Genomic DNA, 18,567 nt, shown 5'->3' on the forward strand with positions numbered 1-18,567 from the left:
AGAAAATTGTCCTATCTTCTCACCAGTGTCAGAATGTAGAAGTGTTTACAAAATGCTCATTAAAAGAAAAAGGAATTGTGAGATAGCTACAAAATCTGGTGCACAAGTTTACACTAGAGAGATAAGGAAGGCTAGGCTCCCATAGGCGATCCTGCTGTCCAATTACTGCAACCTGGCTTTTTTTGGGGGCAGAGGAAAAACAGAAGGGAAAGAGACAGAGTGAGGGAATGCTTCTGAAAGAGTTTCCAAACTTGGCAACTCCGGATGACATAAGTCAAGTCCTCTTCAGAAGATTCAGACCACTCGAACCACTGACACCTAAACTTCACTGGGATTGGGGGGCTTAAGCAAAGCCATGGGCTCCCAAGTCTTCCAGCTGTATGTAATCCTCTGTTTGGGAGCCTCCTTGGGATCTGGCAACCCCATCATGAGCCTGGAAGACTCTCCCCTGGAAGAAGATCTGCCCCTGCTGGATGATGTTTTTTCAGAGCAAGATGGCGTTGACTTTACTACTCTGCTACAAAGTGTGAAAAATGAATTTCTGAAGACATTGAACCTGTCTGAAATCCCCCTGCCCAATTCAGCTAAAGTCGACCCACCAGAATACATGTTAGAACTATATAACAGATTTGCAACTGATCGAACCTCAATGCCATCTGCAAATATCATTAGAAGTTTCAAAAATGAAGGTAAGTTTGGGTTTTTGTTATCATAAATTCAACTACACTTTTAAAAATAAGAATCTCTATGCATAATATATATTTATGTATTATATATGTATAAATTCACACATATAGGACTGTGATAGCCATTAAGCCTTGACTTTCACTGGAGCAAGGAATTCCCCAGGTGAGGAAAAACTCCCTCTACCAATAGAGTTCTATATCTTCTCTGCACTTGACTTTTAGAAAGGTACCAAGTACTCTGAAAGATTGTGACTTGTACAGGACCATATAACTCAAACCTACATCTTCCTGGCTCCAATGATGGTTTTCTATCCATTAAGCCAATATGTGTGTATACACATGTATATTGTGCACATATGTATTGTGCATTTATATGTAAACATTAACATGCATGTGTGTATGCTGAATATAGATTTTTTAAACATGAAAATATACTATAAACTTTCTGGAAAACTTTCTGGATGTGCAATTATATTCATTATAGACATAAATAGATATATGTTTATAAATGGTATATAGATAAAATCAATATAAAAATACTATAAGCTCTTATTGGCACCATATATACCTATATATGCATTAAATTATGTATATGAATATATGTATATATACATATATACACATGCATATATATGCCCATTGTATGTATATATATAATGTGTTTATATATACATTCATACATTTATATAGAGAACATATGTATATTTTTGTTATGATATATATACAGTGTCTATATACATATCTACAAACACACACTATATGTATTATAAAAATATATTGATGTATATATATAATATAAATGCATATGCAAGTCTTTACAATGACAATAAGAGCTTACAATATTTTTCGGTATGACTTTTATTTATATCTTGGCAGAAATGTCCCAATAGACCTTTCTGACACAATAGCACTGCATCTGAAATGGGATCATTTTCTTCTGATCAGATCACCATTTTCTGTTTGGATACCTTAAAACACAGATCGGCCAATTGTACCCCATCTATCAGTCTGCCTATAAGCTCTCCCAACAAATCAAGCTTATTGATTAGCTTCAGTTTGTCAATTTAACATAGGAAGGAAATTCTTTTTTTAAAAATCGAGAAAAAAATCAGGATAATGTGACAGGCAATTTGCTAGGAAACAGTCTCATTTTGCATATTTACTTAAGAAAAGTTAAAAAGCATAGAAATGAAAAGGGCTGCTTTGTTAAATATGCCAGTAAAGGGATAAGATGTCTTCACACAATTCAGAAAGAACTTTCTTCTTCATGATTCATCCAATCTTGAATGAGCAATCTCCCTCCTCAAATTTTTTATAATAATTTATCTCCTTTCCTTCTATATAATCTACCTTATAAGCTATTTATTTGTGCTCATGCAGTATCCCCAACTACTAAGCTACTCAAAACTCCATAGAATCATTCATCTAGAACTGGAAGGATCCTCAGAGGCCAACTAGTCCAACTCTTTCATTTTACAAATGTGTAAACTGAGGCCCACAGAAATTAAATTATTCACCTAAGGTCAAAAAGGTAGTAAGCATCATAGTTGGAACAGAACCCAAGTGTTCTCAAATTCTAATTCACTTTCCACTTTGCCAGAATTCCTCCAAGAGACTGTGCTGGAGTTTTTTATGTTTGTCCTCAGGAACAGGGCTTTGCTGAGTGTATAGAAGGCATTCAGTAAATATTTGTGGAATGGAGTGAAACAAAAACTATTCACTGAATCACAGGTCCTTCAAATTCTATTTACAATTTTTAGAACTGTATAAAACGTATTATTATTATTATTATTATTATTATTATTCACAAATTTTAATACCTAGCAGAGTTTTCTAAGTAATGGACAAGAAACAAAAGTTTGGGTTAATATGGCTTTGCCCAGACTGCTAGATTCAGTAGCAATCTCACGCTTTTCAATAGTAATGTTCCATCCCAAATTGAGCTATAACTTGCTCACTTTGTACACACTTCTTCATAGATCATAGAATTAGAATTGAAAAGGACCTTAGAGATCATGCCATAGTCCAATCTCTTCATTTCATAAATGAGAAGCTGAAGGCTGAGATTTGCAGAAAGTTACAGAAATAAAAGGTCATTGAGCAAAGATTTGAAGCCAGATTCTTCTGATCCCAAGTCCAAGGTTCTTTCATTCTCTACTACATGGACTCTTCCTAACGTACACAATATAGTTTAGGGGTAACTATTCATTTTTGTTATTGTTGTTTTGTTATTGTATGTTGTCATTGTTGTCTGGAATCTCACTGATGTAGAGAACTCCTTGATGTGAAAAACTCTTAAAACCAATGTAGATCAGCAAGTCATTTATACATTGGAGACAGCAGTGTATGGTAGATGTTTCATAACCAGCTCTGGGAAAGACCAAAAATGTGCACATCACACACTTCTACTTTTAATCTGCACTACTAATATTTTCTCCATCACCTTCTTAAATCTAGATAATCCACAAAAAAATTAGAGATTTATGGGAAAAGTTTCATGATTTTTAACAAAAGTCTAGTAGGTTTAAGCTGAGTTCCCACACATTCGTGCTACAGAGTTGCCTGGAAAATTGAGAGAATTAAGTGGCTTACATATCCATGAACTTACCAGATAGAATGTGTCAGTTAAATCCAGTTCTTCTCCTATTCCAAGGCTAGTCTTCTACACACTGTGCTCCATGATCTCTCAATGGTCCTTTCCAGCACCAGATCTATGACTTTATGACATATATTCATATATCCATCAAACCAGATAATATGTGAGTCAAATGTGTTTATTGATTAAACTCATATGTTTATTTTTTAAAAATTTAAGTTCCATACTGTCATTAGTAAAACATCACACACACATACACACACACACACACACACACACACACACACACACACACAGCACATATACATTGCATTATATTTACTAACTGACTTTAAATTTTGCTAAAGCTTTAAGGGGGAAACTGTAGCATTCACTGATTTGTGAAAGAAGAAAAATGACATTTGTATCTACAGACACATTAAGTAGGCAAGTTCAAACTCAGTAATAATCTCACTCTAAAACCTATTCTGAAGTGCTGCTGCATACCTCCATGCTTATCCCTAAGGGCTCCTGATCTGTTGAGAGACTGGAGAGTGCCATCATTCATATCCATGCATGAAAAAGACCCCATTAGCTATGGCATTCTAGTGAAAAACTACAACCAGCTTCAAAGTCCAAGTGTTGAAAGAATGATTAAATAAATTGTGATATATTCATGGAGTGCAATAGCATAATTAAGAACAATAAGTGTGAGGAATACAAATGTATCTGGAAGGAATTTGTTGAAATAATACAAAGGATGGGGGAGGGAGTATAGATCCAGGCAAATGGAGAACATTATTATGAATGTAAAAGAAGCAATGCACATCAGAAAGAATAGACCAAGAACATTAATGGGTTCTTGAAATATGTGTAAAAGAAATAGTTCCGAACTTGGAGTCAGAGGACATGGGTTTGAATCTCAGCTTTCCCACTGATAACCCCAGGTCAATCACTTAATTTTTCTCAGTTTCCTTATCTGTAAAACAAGGGGAATGGAGGAAATGATTTCTAAGGCCCCTTCTAGTTTGAAAACTATGAAACAAAACTGGGTTGCTATGACATGCTATGTATTTAAATTCATTTATTTCAATGGAAATAATTGCAAAGTTAATTTAGTTGATCATGCTGAGTGTTTGAAATTGTATATAACTCATGTAAAAATGAATCTATTATAGAAGTCAAGATTTTGAGTTTGATGATCCTGCAATTATCCAATGACAACAAAAACTTGAAAACTGAACTTGGCTGGTGAATCTAACAAGTCCATCCTAAGTGATTGAGGATCATAAAGTCCAGAATTAACAAAGGTCAACGCCCTCATTTTTACATATGAGGCAATTGAGTCCCCAGGAATGAAACGACTTGGTCAAAGTCAGACAGAATGATAAGGAACAGAGCTGATAGCTGAATGTAGACATTCTGATGCAACTAGACTGCAACCATAGGAAGTAGTGGGAGAAAGATAAAGCACCAGCAGTGGGTGTCAGTGTGATGCAGTGAACAGGCCACAGAGCATGTGTGTAGTGAGGAGACCTGGGTTTCAGTAGAAGGCTCTAAACCTACTAGCTGTGCAAACTTAGACCCCATCACTTCCTATCTGAAACTTAGTTTCTTCACCTGTAAACTGAGGATCATAATACTTGTGCTGTTACTATGAAGTTATGAGTGGGTAAAAGCACTAGATTTGGAGCCAGGAAGATCTGAGTTCAAATTCAGTTCAGATATTATTATTATTTTTCAGTCACTTCAGTCTTGTCTGATTCTTTGTTTCCTCATTTGGATTTTTCTTGACAACAATACTGATATGCTTTCCTATTTCTTTCTCCTGAAAAGATTTTTGTTGTGTTAACTTGTTTCACCCACATCTGGCTTTCCATGTCCCATTTAGAATTTTTTTGGCAAAGATAGTGGAATGATTTGCCATATCCTCTTCCACCTTATTTTGCAGATGAGGAACTGAGGCAAGCAGGGTTAATTGACTTTTCAAGAGTCACACAACTAATAAGTGTCTGAAGCTGAATTTCAATTCATGGAAGATGAGGCTTCCTAATTCCAAGTTTAGTGCTCTATCCACTGAGCCACCTAGCTGCCTTCCGGCCCATTTTACAGAAGAAGAAATAAGGCAAACATAGTTAAATAACATGTCCAGGGCCTTACAGCTAGTAAGTGCCTAAGACCAAATTTGAAGTCAGTTACTCCTAACTTCAGGCCTGGGGCTCTATCCATTTTACCACCTAGCTACCTTTTGGCAAATTTCTTAACCTTTATCACTTCAATTTCCTCATCTGTAAAATGGAGATAATAATAATAACTCAAAGAGTTATCATGTGGATCAAAGGAGAGCATTTTAAAAGCATTTTACAAACCTTAAAATGCCATATAAAACACTATTATCATCATTGTTATTTTTATTATTAGCAGTAGTAGTAGTAGAATCCTCTCCCAAGCCCTTAGATCTCCTTAATACAAATGGTATCCTAAGGAGGCTTTAAGAAAAATCTCTCTCTCTCTCTCTCTCTCTCTCTCTCTCTCTCTCTCTCTCTCTCTCTCTCTCTCTCTATCTATCTATCTATCTCTCTCTGTGTGTGTCTGTGTGTCTGTGTGTCTGTGTGTCTCTCTATCTCTCTCTCTCTATATATATATATATGTACATATATATGTATATATATTTGTAGTTACTTGTAAAACTGTTAGGTATTTATTTGCATACCTACAGACTTTCAAATATTTCTAATACAAAAAAAAAGTTTCCTCACTCATTCCTTACTTAATTCTCTTTAAACAATCACTATTTATGTTATTATGCCCAGTAGGAAACTTCAGGACAGAGCCATCTCTACTCAGAATGCTCCAGTGGAAAGAGCTCCAAGTTAGGAATCAAAAAACTTGAGTTCAAATACCAAGCCAACTATTCCTTTACAGAATGATCTTAGCCAAGTAACTTCCCATCTCTGGATCTAACTTTCTGCATGTGTACAATAAGGGGGTTGGACTAAATTACTAGTTCTTAATCTGTTTCTTGCTCACAGGACAGTAATATCTATTACCATGAAGAATCATGGTACAGTGTGAACTCCTGAGTAGGCATGTAATAACAAGTATGAACTCTTGAAAATTCCAAGGAGACTATGTATATGATTACAGGTGAAAGTTCCATACAATTCACAGAATTCCTGAATGATATTGCCACAACCTTGGAGAATCACTGGGTCAGATAACTTCTAAATTACTTCTATCCTAGATACTATGATTCACCTATTTAATACTGAATTTGATACACATCTACTGGCATGGTGTTTCATCAATCAGTAAAAGCATTTGGCCTATGGATTGGAATTGATTGGTGAAGATTTATTTGTTAAATATCTAGTGATTAGAGCTCTCATTTCTATGGGGCGCCAAGATTCACAAAATATTTTTTCTACAACCCTCTGAGGTAGGGATTATTATTATTATTGTCATTTCTATTTTATAAATAAGAAAACTTTGACTCATGGAAAAGAAATAATGATTTGCCCAGCGTCTTGCCCCTAATTGGTGACATATCCACAACTCAAATATAGATCTTCTGATTACAAGGCCAGTGTCTTGTGTGAGCTGTAATTCCAGGCTACAATAGGAAGTCAGAAATAAGTGACTAGGACACTGGAACTTGGAGTAAGGGACTTCTGGGATCAAATTTCTCCCTGGACACATACTAGCTGTGTGACCTGGAACAAGCTTTTCATTCCCTCTTTGTGTGCCTCATTTTCCTCTTTTATAAAATGTAGAGTTTGGATTTGATAGGCTCTAAGGTCTATTCCCATTCTGAAACTATGAGACAAAAATTCCTAAAATTATTATATAGTCCTTGCCTTTAAGAAACTTTTTTCTATCAAGGAGAAGGAAACCATAAATAGTGTTCAAATCCTTCCAGGATTATAATGTGGTCCATGTGGGTATTCACTCCACCAGTGCAACTCACAACTCCTCTCTTCAACAATTCAATCCAACAAATTTGGATTTGCATGTGTATGGATATGGCATATAAATTAATTTAATATAAGTTTGGTAGATGATCCTGGAAAGATGCTGTGGACACCCAAATTTACCATCCTGTGATAGTCACTCTATGATCAATCTGATGCTGAGCTTTTCTAAAATTAGCTAGACATGAAAAGGTAAGTAACAATAATGGGAAATCCATGATTTGACAAATAAGTGGCAAAAATTTAAGGAACTGGTTACTCCCATGGGGAAGGGGCAGAGAAGATTTCATTGGATATCAATGGGAGTAAGATTGGCCTCAAAGGTGATTAACTATGTAAACTAACAGAAAGGAAAGTAGAAGGCATTTCAAAAAGGGACAATGGCTTGAGCAAAAAGAGAATACCAAAAAACTGTGTTTGGAAAAGGAATTTCATGTCATCGAAGAGGGAGGTATAAACTTGAAAGGGTATAATGTAGGGGGCTGTGATTGTATTTGGACTATTCATTGGCTGGTGAAGAGCCACCAAAAGGTTTTGAATGAGAAGGATCCATGTAAGGATGTTGCACAAGAGGAAGAATGTTAATTGGATTTAGTGTAAGAAGACCTAGGGGCAGCTAGATGGTGCCATAGTGCTTAGAGTACTGAATCTGGAATCAGGAAGACTCATTTTCTTGAGTTCAAATCCAAACTCAAACACATACTAGCCCTGTGATCCTAGGCAACTCGTTTAACCTTGTTTGCCTCAGTTTCCTCATCGTAAAATGAGTTGGAGAAGAAAATGGAAAATACTCCATTATCTTTGCTAAGAAAAAGTTTCCATCCCAGTACCAATACTCACTAGCTATATAATCAAGTCAATTTACTTCTCTGAGTCTCAGTTTCACCAAATGTAAAAGTGGATATTTGCACTATCCACCTTACCTAGTTGTCATAAGAAAAGACTTTTAAGAACCTTAAAGTGATTCATAATTGTATTATACCTATACAAATATAAATTATTATATTCATCAAACCAAAGTTCTTAGAAATGAATATAATAGCAAATTAGATGCAGATAGACCAAATATAAGGCTACAGAGTAGTCTAAGTGCAAGATGACAAAAACTAGAAGAATACAAGCTCCTTGATGATAAAGTCTGTTTCATTTGTTTCTCTATGCCCATTGCCTAACATGGTACCAAGTACAGAGAAGGCACTTAATAAATGCTTGAATAGAATCATAAATTTAGAGCTCTTCAGAAGGGATGTTGGAAACCATTTAGCACAATCCCTCACTTAATGATTATGTGGAGACTGAATTTTGAAGAATGTAAATGCCTTAGCCAGGATCAATCATGGTAAGTCACAAAGGTAGTGTCTGGATCCAGGCTATCTCATTCCAAATTCAGAGCTCTTTCCATTTGCCATAAGGAACTAAGATCCAGACAAGGTCAAATGATTTATCAATGATCTCAAAGGTACTAAATAGCAGAAATAGGAATAAATTAAAATGAAATGAATGAGATTGATTACGATGGTAGCAATAGAAGTAGAAAGTAATAGGATACAAAAACCATTATAAAAGAAGCAAGTAATCTAATAAAAGGAAATCAAAAAAAGAAAATTTTATAACTGGGGATATTTATCTAAAAGAAGAGAAAACATAGAAATTGTCTCCAATTGTTTGAAGGACTGTGTTCTGAACAAGGGGAAAACCTATTCTATTAAGGATTGAAAAAGCAGAAGAACAATAAGTATAAATCACAAGGAGCTAGATTTAAGCTTTAATTTAAAGAAAAAATTCCAGTCAATTAGAGGTATTTGAAAATAGAATAAACTGCATTGTTTTCCAATAAAATCCCTTTACTGGAAATCTCCAAGTGATACTTGTCAGTTATATCATAGAAGGTATTTCTATTTTGAGGTTAGTCACATAACATTCATTAGATTCTGTGATTTTATCTGAGCTAATTGTAAAAATTATACTGTTCTTTTTTAGTCTTTTCAACCATGTCTGATTCTGTGATTTCATTTGGCACTTTCTTGGCAAAGATATACTGGAGTGTTTTGCCATTTCCTCCCCTAGCTCATTTTTACAGATGAGGAAACTGAGGCAAACAGAGTGAAGGGGTTTTCTCAGGTACACAGCTAATAAATTTCTGAGGTCAGATTCGAACTCAAGAGGAGGGGTCTTCTTGATTCCAGGCCCAGCACTTTATCCACTGTTCCATCTACATTCTCAAAATATGGTAATGTCAAAATTCTTCTTGTTTTAATTTGATCTGAATGTCTGTCTTGGGGTAAATACAAGATAGTCCAAAGCCCTAGTTCACTGATGCTGAAAATAGTTAAGCAAGCTTTGAGTTATCTTAAATTAAGATACAAGATGCATATCAGCCATTGATTCATAGATGAGTTGGTAAGACAGGGAAACAGTTTTCAAAAGTGTAACTTAAGCAAATACGTGTGTGGGTGTGTGTATGTGTGGGTGTGTGTAGCCTTTCTATATACCATGAATCTAAAAGTATTTTTATCAGATAAGGGCATTGGGACTTTAATTCACTATATAATAGCTATTTGATATGAGGTCTAGGCCATAATACAGTAAAATGCATAGGATAAATTGACATTTAGAATAAAAAGAATTTTCAGCTTCACTCTAAAATTGAGGTTAGATTAGATAAGCTTCTTCTCTTCTGAAGACTTAGAAGCAATTATCTTTGACTGCTCAAAGATAGGATTAATCACCTAATCCAATCCCATAATTATACAGAGATATTTACATCCAGACTTTAAGAATCTGTTTAGTGGGAAGTCATTCTTCATTCTGGTGAAATTCTTTATGTTAGGTCTCAGATCATAGACTCAGTCCTTTCAACTTGATAGGCTCTGTCATATATGCCTTTTGCTAGCATTGCCTTAAAGACTTGGAGGTCTGTATATAGACATAAATTCATGTATACATATATATCCATATGTGAGTGTGTGTTGTTGTTCTTTTTGTGAGACAGTAAGTTCCATATAGGCATATATTTTTTTTTAATCTTAGTAGCTCTTCCAAAGTCTAGACTAATGATCTGCATGTAGTAGACATATAAGTATCTTTTTTTATTCAATGGAAAATTTCCTTTTACTTGTTCACCAGAGGGACCTAAGATAATATGCAATGTTCTTGTTGCAACAATAGAAAGAGAAAATACAGGTTTTCATATATGGAATAAGATTGTTAATATGTATTAGGCACTGGAGTAGGTGGGATAAACAGTATTTCCACATAGGGACCAGGAAAAGATTTTTGAGCAAGGGCAATACTAGATTGGCTATTACATTATTAAGAGTATTTCCAAAATGAAAGATAAGTAAGAAGAAGGGAAAAACAGTAATTTCTAGAAATCTGAAAAATGCCCAATAGCTTGATAATTGACAGCTTAAAATTTGCTAACATTAACATAGAATTTTAAAATATATTTAGGACATATCATATGTTGTCTCATGGGAGCTTCACAACAATTTTTGAGGCATATGCTGAGAAGTATGGATGTACTAATTAATATTTAATAAAAGGATTTCCTTAAAATGTATTCACTTTGAAATCTAATAAGCATTATGAACATTTTCTCTACCACTTTTTTAGTTCTAAACTCTCAATAACATATTAAATCAATCCCTGATTTGTAAAATAAATAAAATAAAAAGAATAAAAATAAATTTTTAAAAAGACTTGGAGGTCACCTACACACCAAATAGGGTGGGCATCAAAGAAAGACTTTTAATTTGAAAGAGCTCCAGAGGAAGTTCAGCTTCTATTAATAACCCATTTAAAGACATAGAACCCTTCCTAGCTGTGTGATCCTGAGCAAGTCACTTAATCCCAATTAATTTAGCAAAAACAAAATACAAGCAAACAAAAAGACAGAACCATATAATATTAGAGTTGGAAGAAATGAGTTGAGGCCATAGCTTAGTTCCTAGTGTTTGGAGTGGAAAGGGATCTTGGAGATATTCTGGGTTCATTCCCTAATTTTACAGAGGAGAAATGAGAAACCCAGTCAGGGAAAATAATGATCTAAGATCATCCAGGTTAAGCAGCAGGTTTCATAATCCGGGTTTCCTAATTACCAATGCAAAGCTTTTGTCACATTAAGGAGCCCAACGAAAGGAGAGATATACATGGTGACATATCCCACTCATCCATATTCTTGAAATAAGACTTCCAGTGTTTATTCTCTGGGTCCCCATAATGCCTTTAAAATTACTTTTTTATTCATATAATCACAAAACCATAGACTTAAAGTAGGGATACAACTAATGACTGAAGTCGAAGGCTATGGGTTCAAATCCTGATCCTATCAGTTACTGTGTGACTGTTAGACAATTTCTGTCCTAAATATGTTTTCTCATCCCTAAAATGATAGAGTTGGACTAGAACTAGGGACCCTGAAAACTCTAGATATTCCTAAGTGATTATTTTAGCCTATAATCTTGATAGAGTAGAAAACTTAAGGTGCTCAAGGGAATGAGAGTGATAAGTCTCTAGTTCTAATGAGGTTAAATGTAAAGATTTCCCCATCTAGCAAACTACCCATGTTTTGGAGGTCTTGGAGTAACTTAGGTACAATACTTCGTACATAGTAGATAATAACTGTCAAGTTGAATTGAATTTAAATTGACTCTATTACTTTCATTTTGGCTTACTGGGAAGAGTGGGGAAGTTTTCACAGTTCAATAAACATTTATTAAATACTTTTTCATGTGACAGGAGCTGTGATGGAACCTGGGGTACAGATACTCAAAAAGTAAAACAATCCTTATTCTCAAAAGCTTACATTTTATCAGGGGAGAAAACATGTACACAAAAATAGGAGGTAGAACATTGGCAGGGAGAAGGGGAGGGAAGGACAACATCAGGAAAGGTTTAGTGTAGAAGATAATTCTTGAGCTATATCTTGAGGGAAGAATGAGATTTAATAAAATGGGGGGAGGAAAAAACATATTCTAGGCACAGAGAACAAGCAGTGGAAAAAATCACAGAGATGGAGCACCAAATGGAAGACCAGTATGACTGTACTATATAGCAGAAGGATAGATTTCTATAAAATGTGTGTATGTATGTATGTGTGTACATATATACACATACACATGTATATTGCATTGTTCACATATATGTATGCATGCATGTACACACATATATATGGTTGGAAAGATAGGTTGGAACAAAGTTATAAAGGTCATTAAAAACCAAAAACAGGTTTTATCCTAGAAACAATAGGAAACCAATAGAGTTAATTGCATAGGGGATTGATATGGTTAAATCTATTCTTAAAGAAAATGAATATAGGAAATGTCAAAATAGGAGAGCTTCAAAGTGAATTCAGTTTGGGCTATACTGAATTTGAAATGATTCATAAACATCCATTTTGAAAGATAAAGATAAAGATGACAGATGTAAAAGTGATATAAAACCTCAGAGTGAAGATGGGAGAAGGGAGGGAAAGAAAGGAAAAGAGTAGGAAGAGAGGGAGAGAAAGGGAGAGGAAGAGGAAAAAAGAGAGATTAGACATGGTAGGAGGAGAGCCAGAAGAAAATAATGTCACAAAAACCCAGAATGGAGAAAGTATCCAAGAAGAATGGATAGTCAATATTTTCAAATGAAGCAGAAAAGTGAAGAACAATAAAGATTGTTAGTGTCAATGAGGAGCAAGGGATATTGGAACTTTCCTTCCAGTGTCTTAGAAAATGTATGAAAAAAGACATACTATAGTCAGTGCTGGAGGAGAAAGATCAAGAATTCATATGAAGGAAATAAGATGTCTAAGAGCAAGTAGATGAAAAGAACATGAAAGGAAGATGTCCAGAGTGAACATTGTCATGGAATGGGAATTCCTGAGGGCTCAGTGGAAGCATGGGCAAAATTGAAACAAAACAAGAGGAGGATAGTGTTGATGAAGATAAGGAGAAAATAGGAAGTTAGGTGTTAGGGATAATTTATTCCCAAATATGGCGTAATTGAACAATATGGAAAAATAGTGCATGGGAGCTGTTGCATTGCCCACAATCTCCACTGGGCGGTGTTATAGGGCAAAGGCTGGGGTACTAGATCTTGATTGCTGCCCACTTTTGAGGACTGCTTGAGAGTGTAACAAGAGTGTGCAGAGGCAGAAGAGAACTCCAGGAATGAAATGACTCCTGGGAATGTAATCCTCTAGCCCCCATTAGAACTGTTTACTCCAAGCCAGAAAATTCACATGAGCAATGATGCTCTGGCTTTGTGGATGGAGAATTGAGTACAAAATGAGAGCTCATGGATAAAATTAAAGTACAGGAAATGACTTCATAGGGATGGGATACATATAACAAAAGGAATATTCATGAGCTATGAACATGGCTCCTCACTGCCTACCAAATAAAGCAAAAATTCTTCCATTGAAGGCACTCCACATTCTGGCTTCAACTTACATGTCCAGCTTTATCACTTCCCCCTCCTCTTCTGATGCTTTATGTTACAGCCTAATTGGAATACTCTTCATTCCCCATTTTCATGCTAATCCACATGCCTTTGCTCTCAATTCTCTATGCCTGAAAAGGACTCCCTGATGCTCTCCAACCTATATCTTCACTTGTTGAAGTCTCTCTTTTTAAGGTCCAGTTCAGGTGTCACCTCCTCCATTGTACTTTCTCCAATACTAACTCTGTGGATAGAGATATATTCCACCTCAGATTTCTCATAGAACTTTGCCTATATTTATCCTTTGCATTTATCTGATTCTCCTTTAAATTATAATTATCCATGTGGCTGTCCTTCCTCAAATCACTCACTTATATCTAACCCCATGTCATCCCTACGATTCTTGAATTATAAGCTGATACAAAGATCTCTCCTTGTATTTTCCAAACCTAGTACAAGGCTTTGTATACAAGAAACTCTGAATAAGTATGTTTTGAAATATCTGTTGCATGTACAAGGAACATATGAGGTAAGAATATACATCTAATCTATATAGAATTACATAATCTATAAATTTTCTTCCTATTTATGGTCAATGATTCTACTTTATTTTGAGGTAATTCTTTCCATTTAAATGCTGGTTTTTGTCTTTTTCTAGATCTGTTTTCTCAGCCAACCAGCTTTAATGGACTCCAAAAATATCAACTCCTCTTCAATGTATCCATCCCTCACCATGAAGAGATCATCATGGCTGAACTCAGGCTTTATGCTTTGACCCAGAGGAACCACCTGCTATATGATGGAGTGGAACGAAAAGTGACCATTTTTGAAGTGCAAGAAAATGAAGGAGAAGAAAGAAAATTGTTGGTTTTGGTGTCAGGAGAGATCTATGGAACCAGGAATGAGTGGGAGGCTTTTGATGTCACGGATGCTATCAGACACTGGCGAAAGTCAGGTTCTACTACCCACCGACTAGAGGTCCACATAGAGAGTAGAAATGAAGAGACTGAGCCTTTAGTGAGAGATCAGCTGGAGATAGACATCAGTGACCATAACAAACATGTTCCTTTACTCATTGTGTTTTCTGATGACCAGAGCAGTGACAAAAAAGAGGAAAAAGAGGAACTGGATGAAATGATAGATCATGAGGACCTTCTGGAGCTGGACAACCTAGAAACTGATGATTTCCACGATGGTCCTGGAGAAGAAGCTCTATTGCAGATGAGATCCAACATTATTTATGACTCCACTGCCCGAATTAGGAGAAATGCCAAGGGAAACTATTGCAAAAAGACACCGCTTTATATTGATTTCAAGGAAATCGGTTGGGATTCCTGGATCATAGCTCCTCCAGGATATGAAGCATATGAGTGCCGGGGAGTTTGTTCTTATCCTCTGGCAGAACACCTTACACCCACAAAGCATGCCATCATCCAAGCGCTTGTCCACCTGAAGAATCCCCAGAAAGCTGCCAAGGCTTGCTGTGTGCCTACTAAACTGGATCCCATCTCCATCCTCTACTTGGACAAAGGGGTTGTCACCTATAAGTTTAAATATGAAGGCATGGCTGTATCAGAATGTGGCTGTAGATAGCCAATAAGAAAGAAAGGAGTAATGTACAAGGATAGAATATTCAAAAACTGTAAATTTTGTACATTTGAAGTGCCTATTTAATAATATTATTTAAGGAGGGATGTACAGAAAACAGAAAGGGACTGCCTCAGAAGAATAGGTAGGTTGGTGAGTTGTAGAAAATGTATATTTTGCTATTCAGCCTGTTTCTTTCTGAGGAGGATTTCCTTGTAATTTGACATTTCCAGGAAATCTACCTGTAATTTAAAATGGCACATCCAAATAACAATTTCTACACATCCTCCATGCAGTATCTCACATAACACATGGCCCTCCAACCACAAAAACAAAGTTAATATGTACATACACATGTATATACATATATATACATAAACATTTGTATGTATATGTAGATGCCACAATGCTTCAAGACACCATGATTTCATCAGTCTGTTCCCTCCATTTACAAACAACTTAAATACCTCCACACCTTAGGAGATGTTTTTATTAGTTGCTATGGGCAATAAAATTCACTATTTGGTGTCTAGCTCTCTAGTCTCCAGCCACATAGCTAGTCTGGTCCTTGGACTACAGTCAGAGTTCATCACTGATATCATATTCAAAATCTTTCCAGTTTGGCAGTCTTGCCAACATTTGTGTTCTGCAGCCTTCAAGAAAACAAAGTCACTTTCACACTAAGAGTGTGATTACAGTGATCAACATATCTATATGCATATGGTACGTACAAGGATTTATACACAAATGCGTTCATTAAAAGTAAATTGATAGTATATCACAGATGAAAGGGTCCTTCCAGACCATGTAATCCAAACCAACCATTTTATAGATAAGAAAACTGAAACCTGAGAGGTTAAATGAATTCCCCAAGAAAATCCAGATATAATATATATCTACATATAGATAAAGGTAATTATATCTATATGTACATATATATTGTATAGATGTACCTTTTAAAAGTTTCTATATTTAAGCACAGTTAATAACTCTATCCCAAGCTAATTCAGATAGGGTCTGAAAAAAATCAATATAAAATTATATCACCCTGATGAAAAATGTAGGATTGGGTTTTTTGGTTGGGTTTTTTTTTTAATTTTCTCAAATGAAAACTTCTTCACTATTCTTTTGTCCTGTCCTCTTGTGGAAGGGCCTAGTGCTAATGCTAATTATTTGTGTTGTGTTTAATAAGGAAGTCACTTGACTTAGAGAGTTAGTCTAATTTCTCAAACAACAAGTAGGTTTGACAAGATAGCATTTAATGAACATAAGGAAAAAGGAAAGAACCTGGAGCTAATTTTTAAAGACCACAACCCATTCCCAGGGCCAAGGCCCTGTAGGAAATGTGTTTTGATTTCTGTGATCCCAGGACAGCAGAGTCCCTGTCTGGTATCTGCTTGTCTGGGCATTTCATTGTAGGTTGGAGAAACTCAACTGTAGATTAAGCTATGAGGTGGCCACTTATGGGAACAGACTTTAGGCTACTTTGTAGAATTATGCCAGAGACCTCTCCCACTCCAGTAAGGTGGCCAACCAGGGAATGTAGAATCTCTCATAAAGGTGTGGGAAATTTAGATGATGGTTAACTAAACCCAGGACATCTCTACTCTAGAAGGTTTTTAATGTGATTTGTCTCTTTTTGGTAAACAATAAATGCAGGAAAGTATGACTAATTGAGGGTTCTAGTGAACTGTGATTTAGTTTCTCCCTATTTTTCTGTTAATTTGAAGACTTCTCAGGAGAAAGAAAAGGAAAATGCTATCCACATATGTATTGAATGGAAATATCTGTGAGGTTCCTGCTATCCACCCCCACCCTATATGTAGTGGTGTCACATGCCATGTTTCCACCACTCTTCTGCAACAAATGGAAATGATAAGAAGGTGTCAGAGCTGAAAAACAATAGACCCTTCACTTTATTTATACTAAGGTGCAAATTTGTCAGATTCTTGGGAAAGTTTAACTGCCTGATGATCCCTTCTCTGGTCACCGTTAACTCCTACTTCATGCATCCATGCATACGTTGTACATTTTTAAGGTAAAATTATCTTCCCTGGAAGTGATAAAGAACTGTCTCTGAAAAGGCTAATTCTAACCATCATGGGAATCCATATAAAAAAAAACAAACTATCAGCCATTGGCTAAAACACCCATGTGAAATCTTCTCTTCTCCCCACTATTTATTGATATATTTATTGTTGTAATATACTGTAGAATACTAAATTGTTTATTTTGTTTTGTTTGTAATTCGCACTTGCGGAAAAAACTTTTATGGAATACATCAGTTAGTAGGCAAAGCTTTTCAGACATTATGCTCCGATGACTCATTTATAGCACATTGTTGCCTAAAGTTTCATCTTTTCTCACTTTGAATTCATATTTTTGGCAAACTTAACATACCATCTACTTTGCATGCTGTCAGTCTCTTGAAATATTTGACTTTTTTGTAAATGGTGCAAATTTAACTCAAGTGGGAAGGTTATAAAAAAGATTATAAAAATAAATATAGATTGTGCTACGGTCTCATGCCTATATGTTATCATACTGTTTTTTTCTGTAGTGCAGTGTAATTGCTCACATACACCTTGAAAAGAAAAGACAAATATTTTAGAGTTTTTTGGAAGAGGCTTATCATTGAGTTGGCTGAAGGATGATGCATCATTCACCCATAGCAATTCTTGAGGACTATCAACTAAATCAAAAATGGTCTGTAATCTGGATGGGTGCAGAGAATCAGTGAAATTGCAGATTACTGATGCTTGAAAGTAATGTATAAGTGAGTAGCCATCGGTCTGTTCACTGACTAATAAAAAGATTTAGTAGATTTTTTCAATCCCAAATGGGGTTTATGCTTTCTTCCTCATCTTGCTGAACTAGCTGGTCAATTCAGGTATTACTGAATCAACCCAGGACTTTTTTGAATAGTCAATATAACTCATCTAGTGACATCATATAGATGGAGTCTCAACATGTTCCCTAGGAAAAATCTAACTGATAATATCACTCCTGAGATGTTGATATATAAGCGGTATATATTCATCTTTATCCTTTAAGACATCATATACTGTTCCTTACAGCATTCATCATCTTCACTGGAAGTATTATTTAAGGAAAACCTACTGAGAATTGAAGATTAGATTCTTAGATCATCTGGTCCTATAGCCAATGTAATGCAGCAATTCCCTCTACAGTATTCCTGACAAGTGGTCAACTAGCCTTTATTACAATAATCCCAGTGTTAAGGCACTCACACCTTCCTAAGGCCCCTGCTCTCCTTTTGGATATGTCAGTTGTTGAGAAGTTCCTCTTTATATAAAAGCAA

General features: G+C 35.6%; 1 protein-coding gene across 1 annotated transcript; it reads left to right on the forward strand.

The window, feature by feature from the left end:
* Positions 1-229: 229 nt before the first annotated feature.
* BMP10 (bone morphogenetic protein 10) lies at positions 230-17,372 on the forward strand. Its single transcript, XM_074285033.1, has 2 exons — positions 230-689; positions 14,317-17,372. Exons 1-2 carry the CDS (start codon positions 356-358, stop codon positions 15,249-15,251), a joined length of 1,269 nt encoding a protein of 422 aa, XP_074141134.1. The 5' UTR covers positions 230-355; the 3' UTR covers positions 15,252-17,372.
* The last annotated feature ends 1,195 nt before the right edge of the window (positions 17,373-18,567 follow it).

This window comes from Sminthopsis crassicaudata, chromosome 2 (genome assembly GCF_048593235.1).
Source record: "Sminthopsis crassicaudata isolate SCR6 chromosome 2, ASM4859323v1, whole genome shotgun sequence".
NCBI classification, from domain to species: Eukaryota; Metazoa; Chordata; class Mammalia; order Dasyuromorphia; family Dasyuridae; genus Sminthopsis; species Sminthopsis crassicaudata.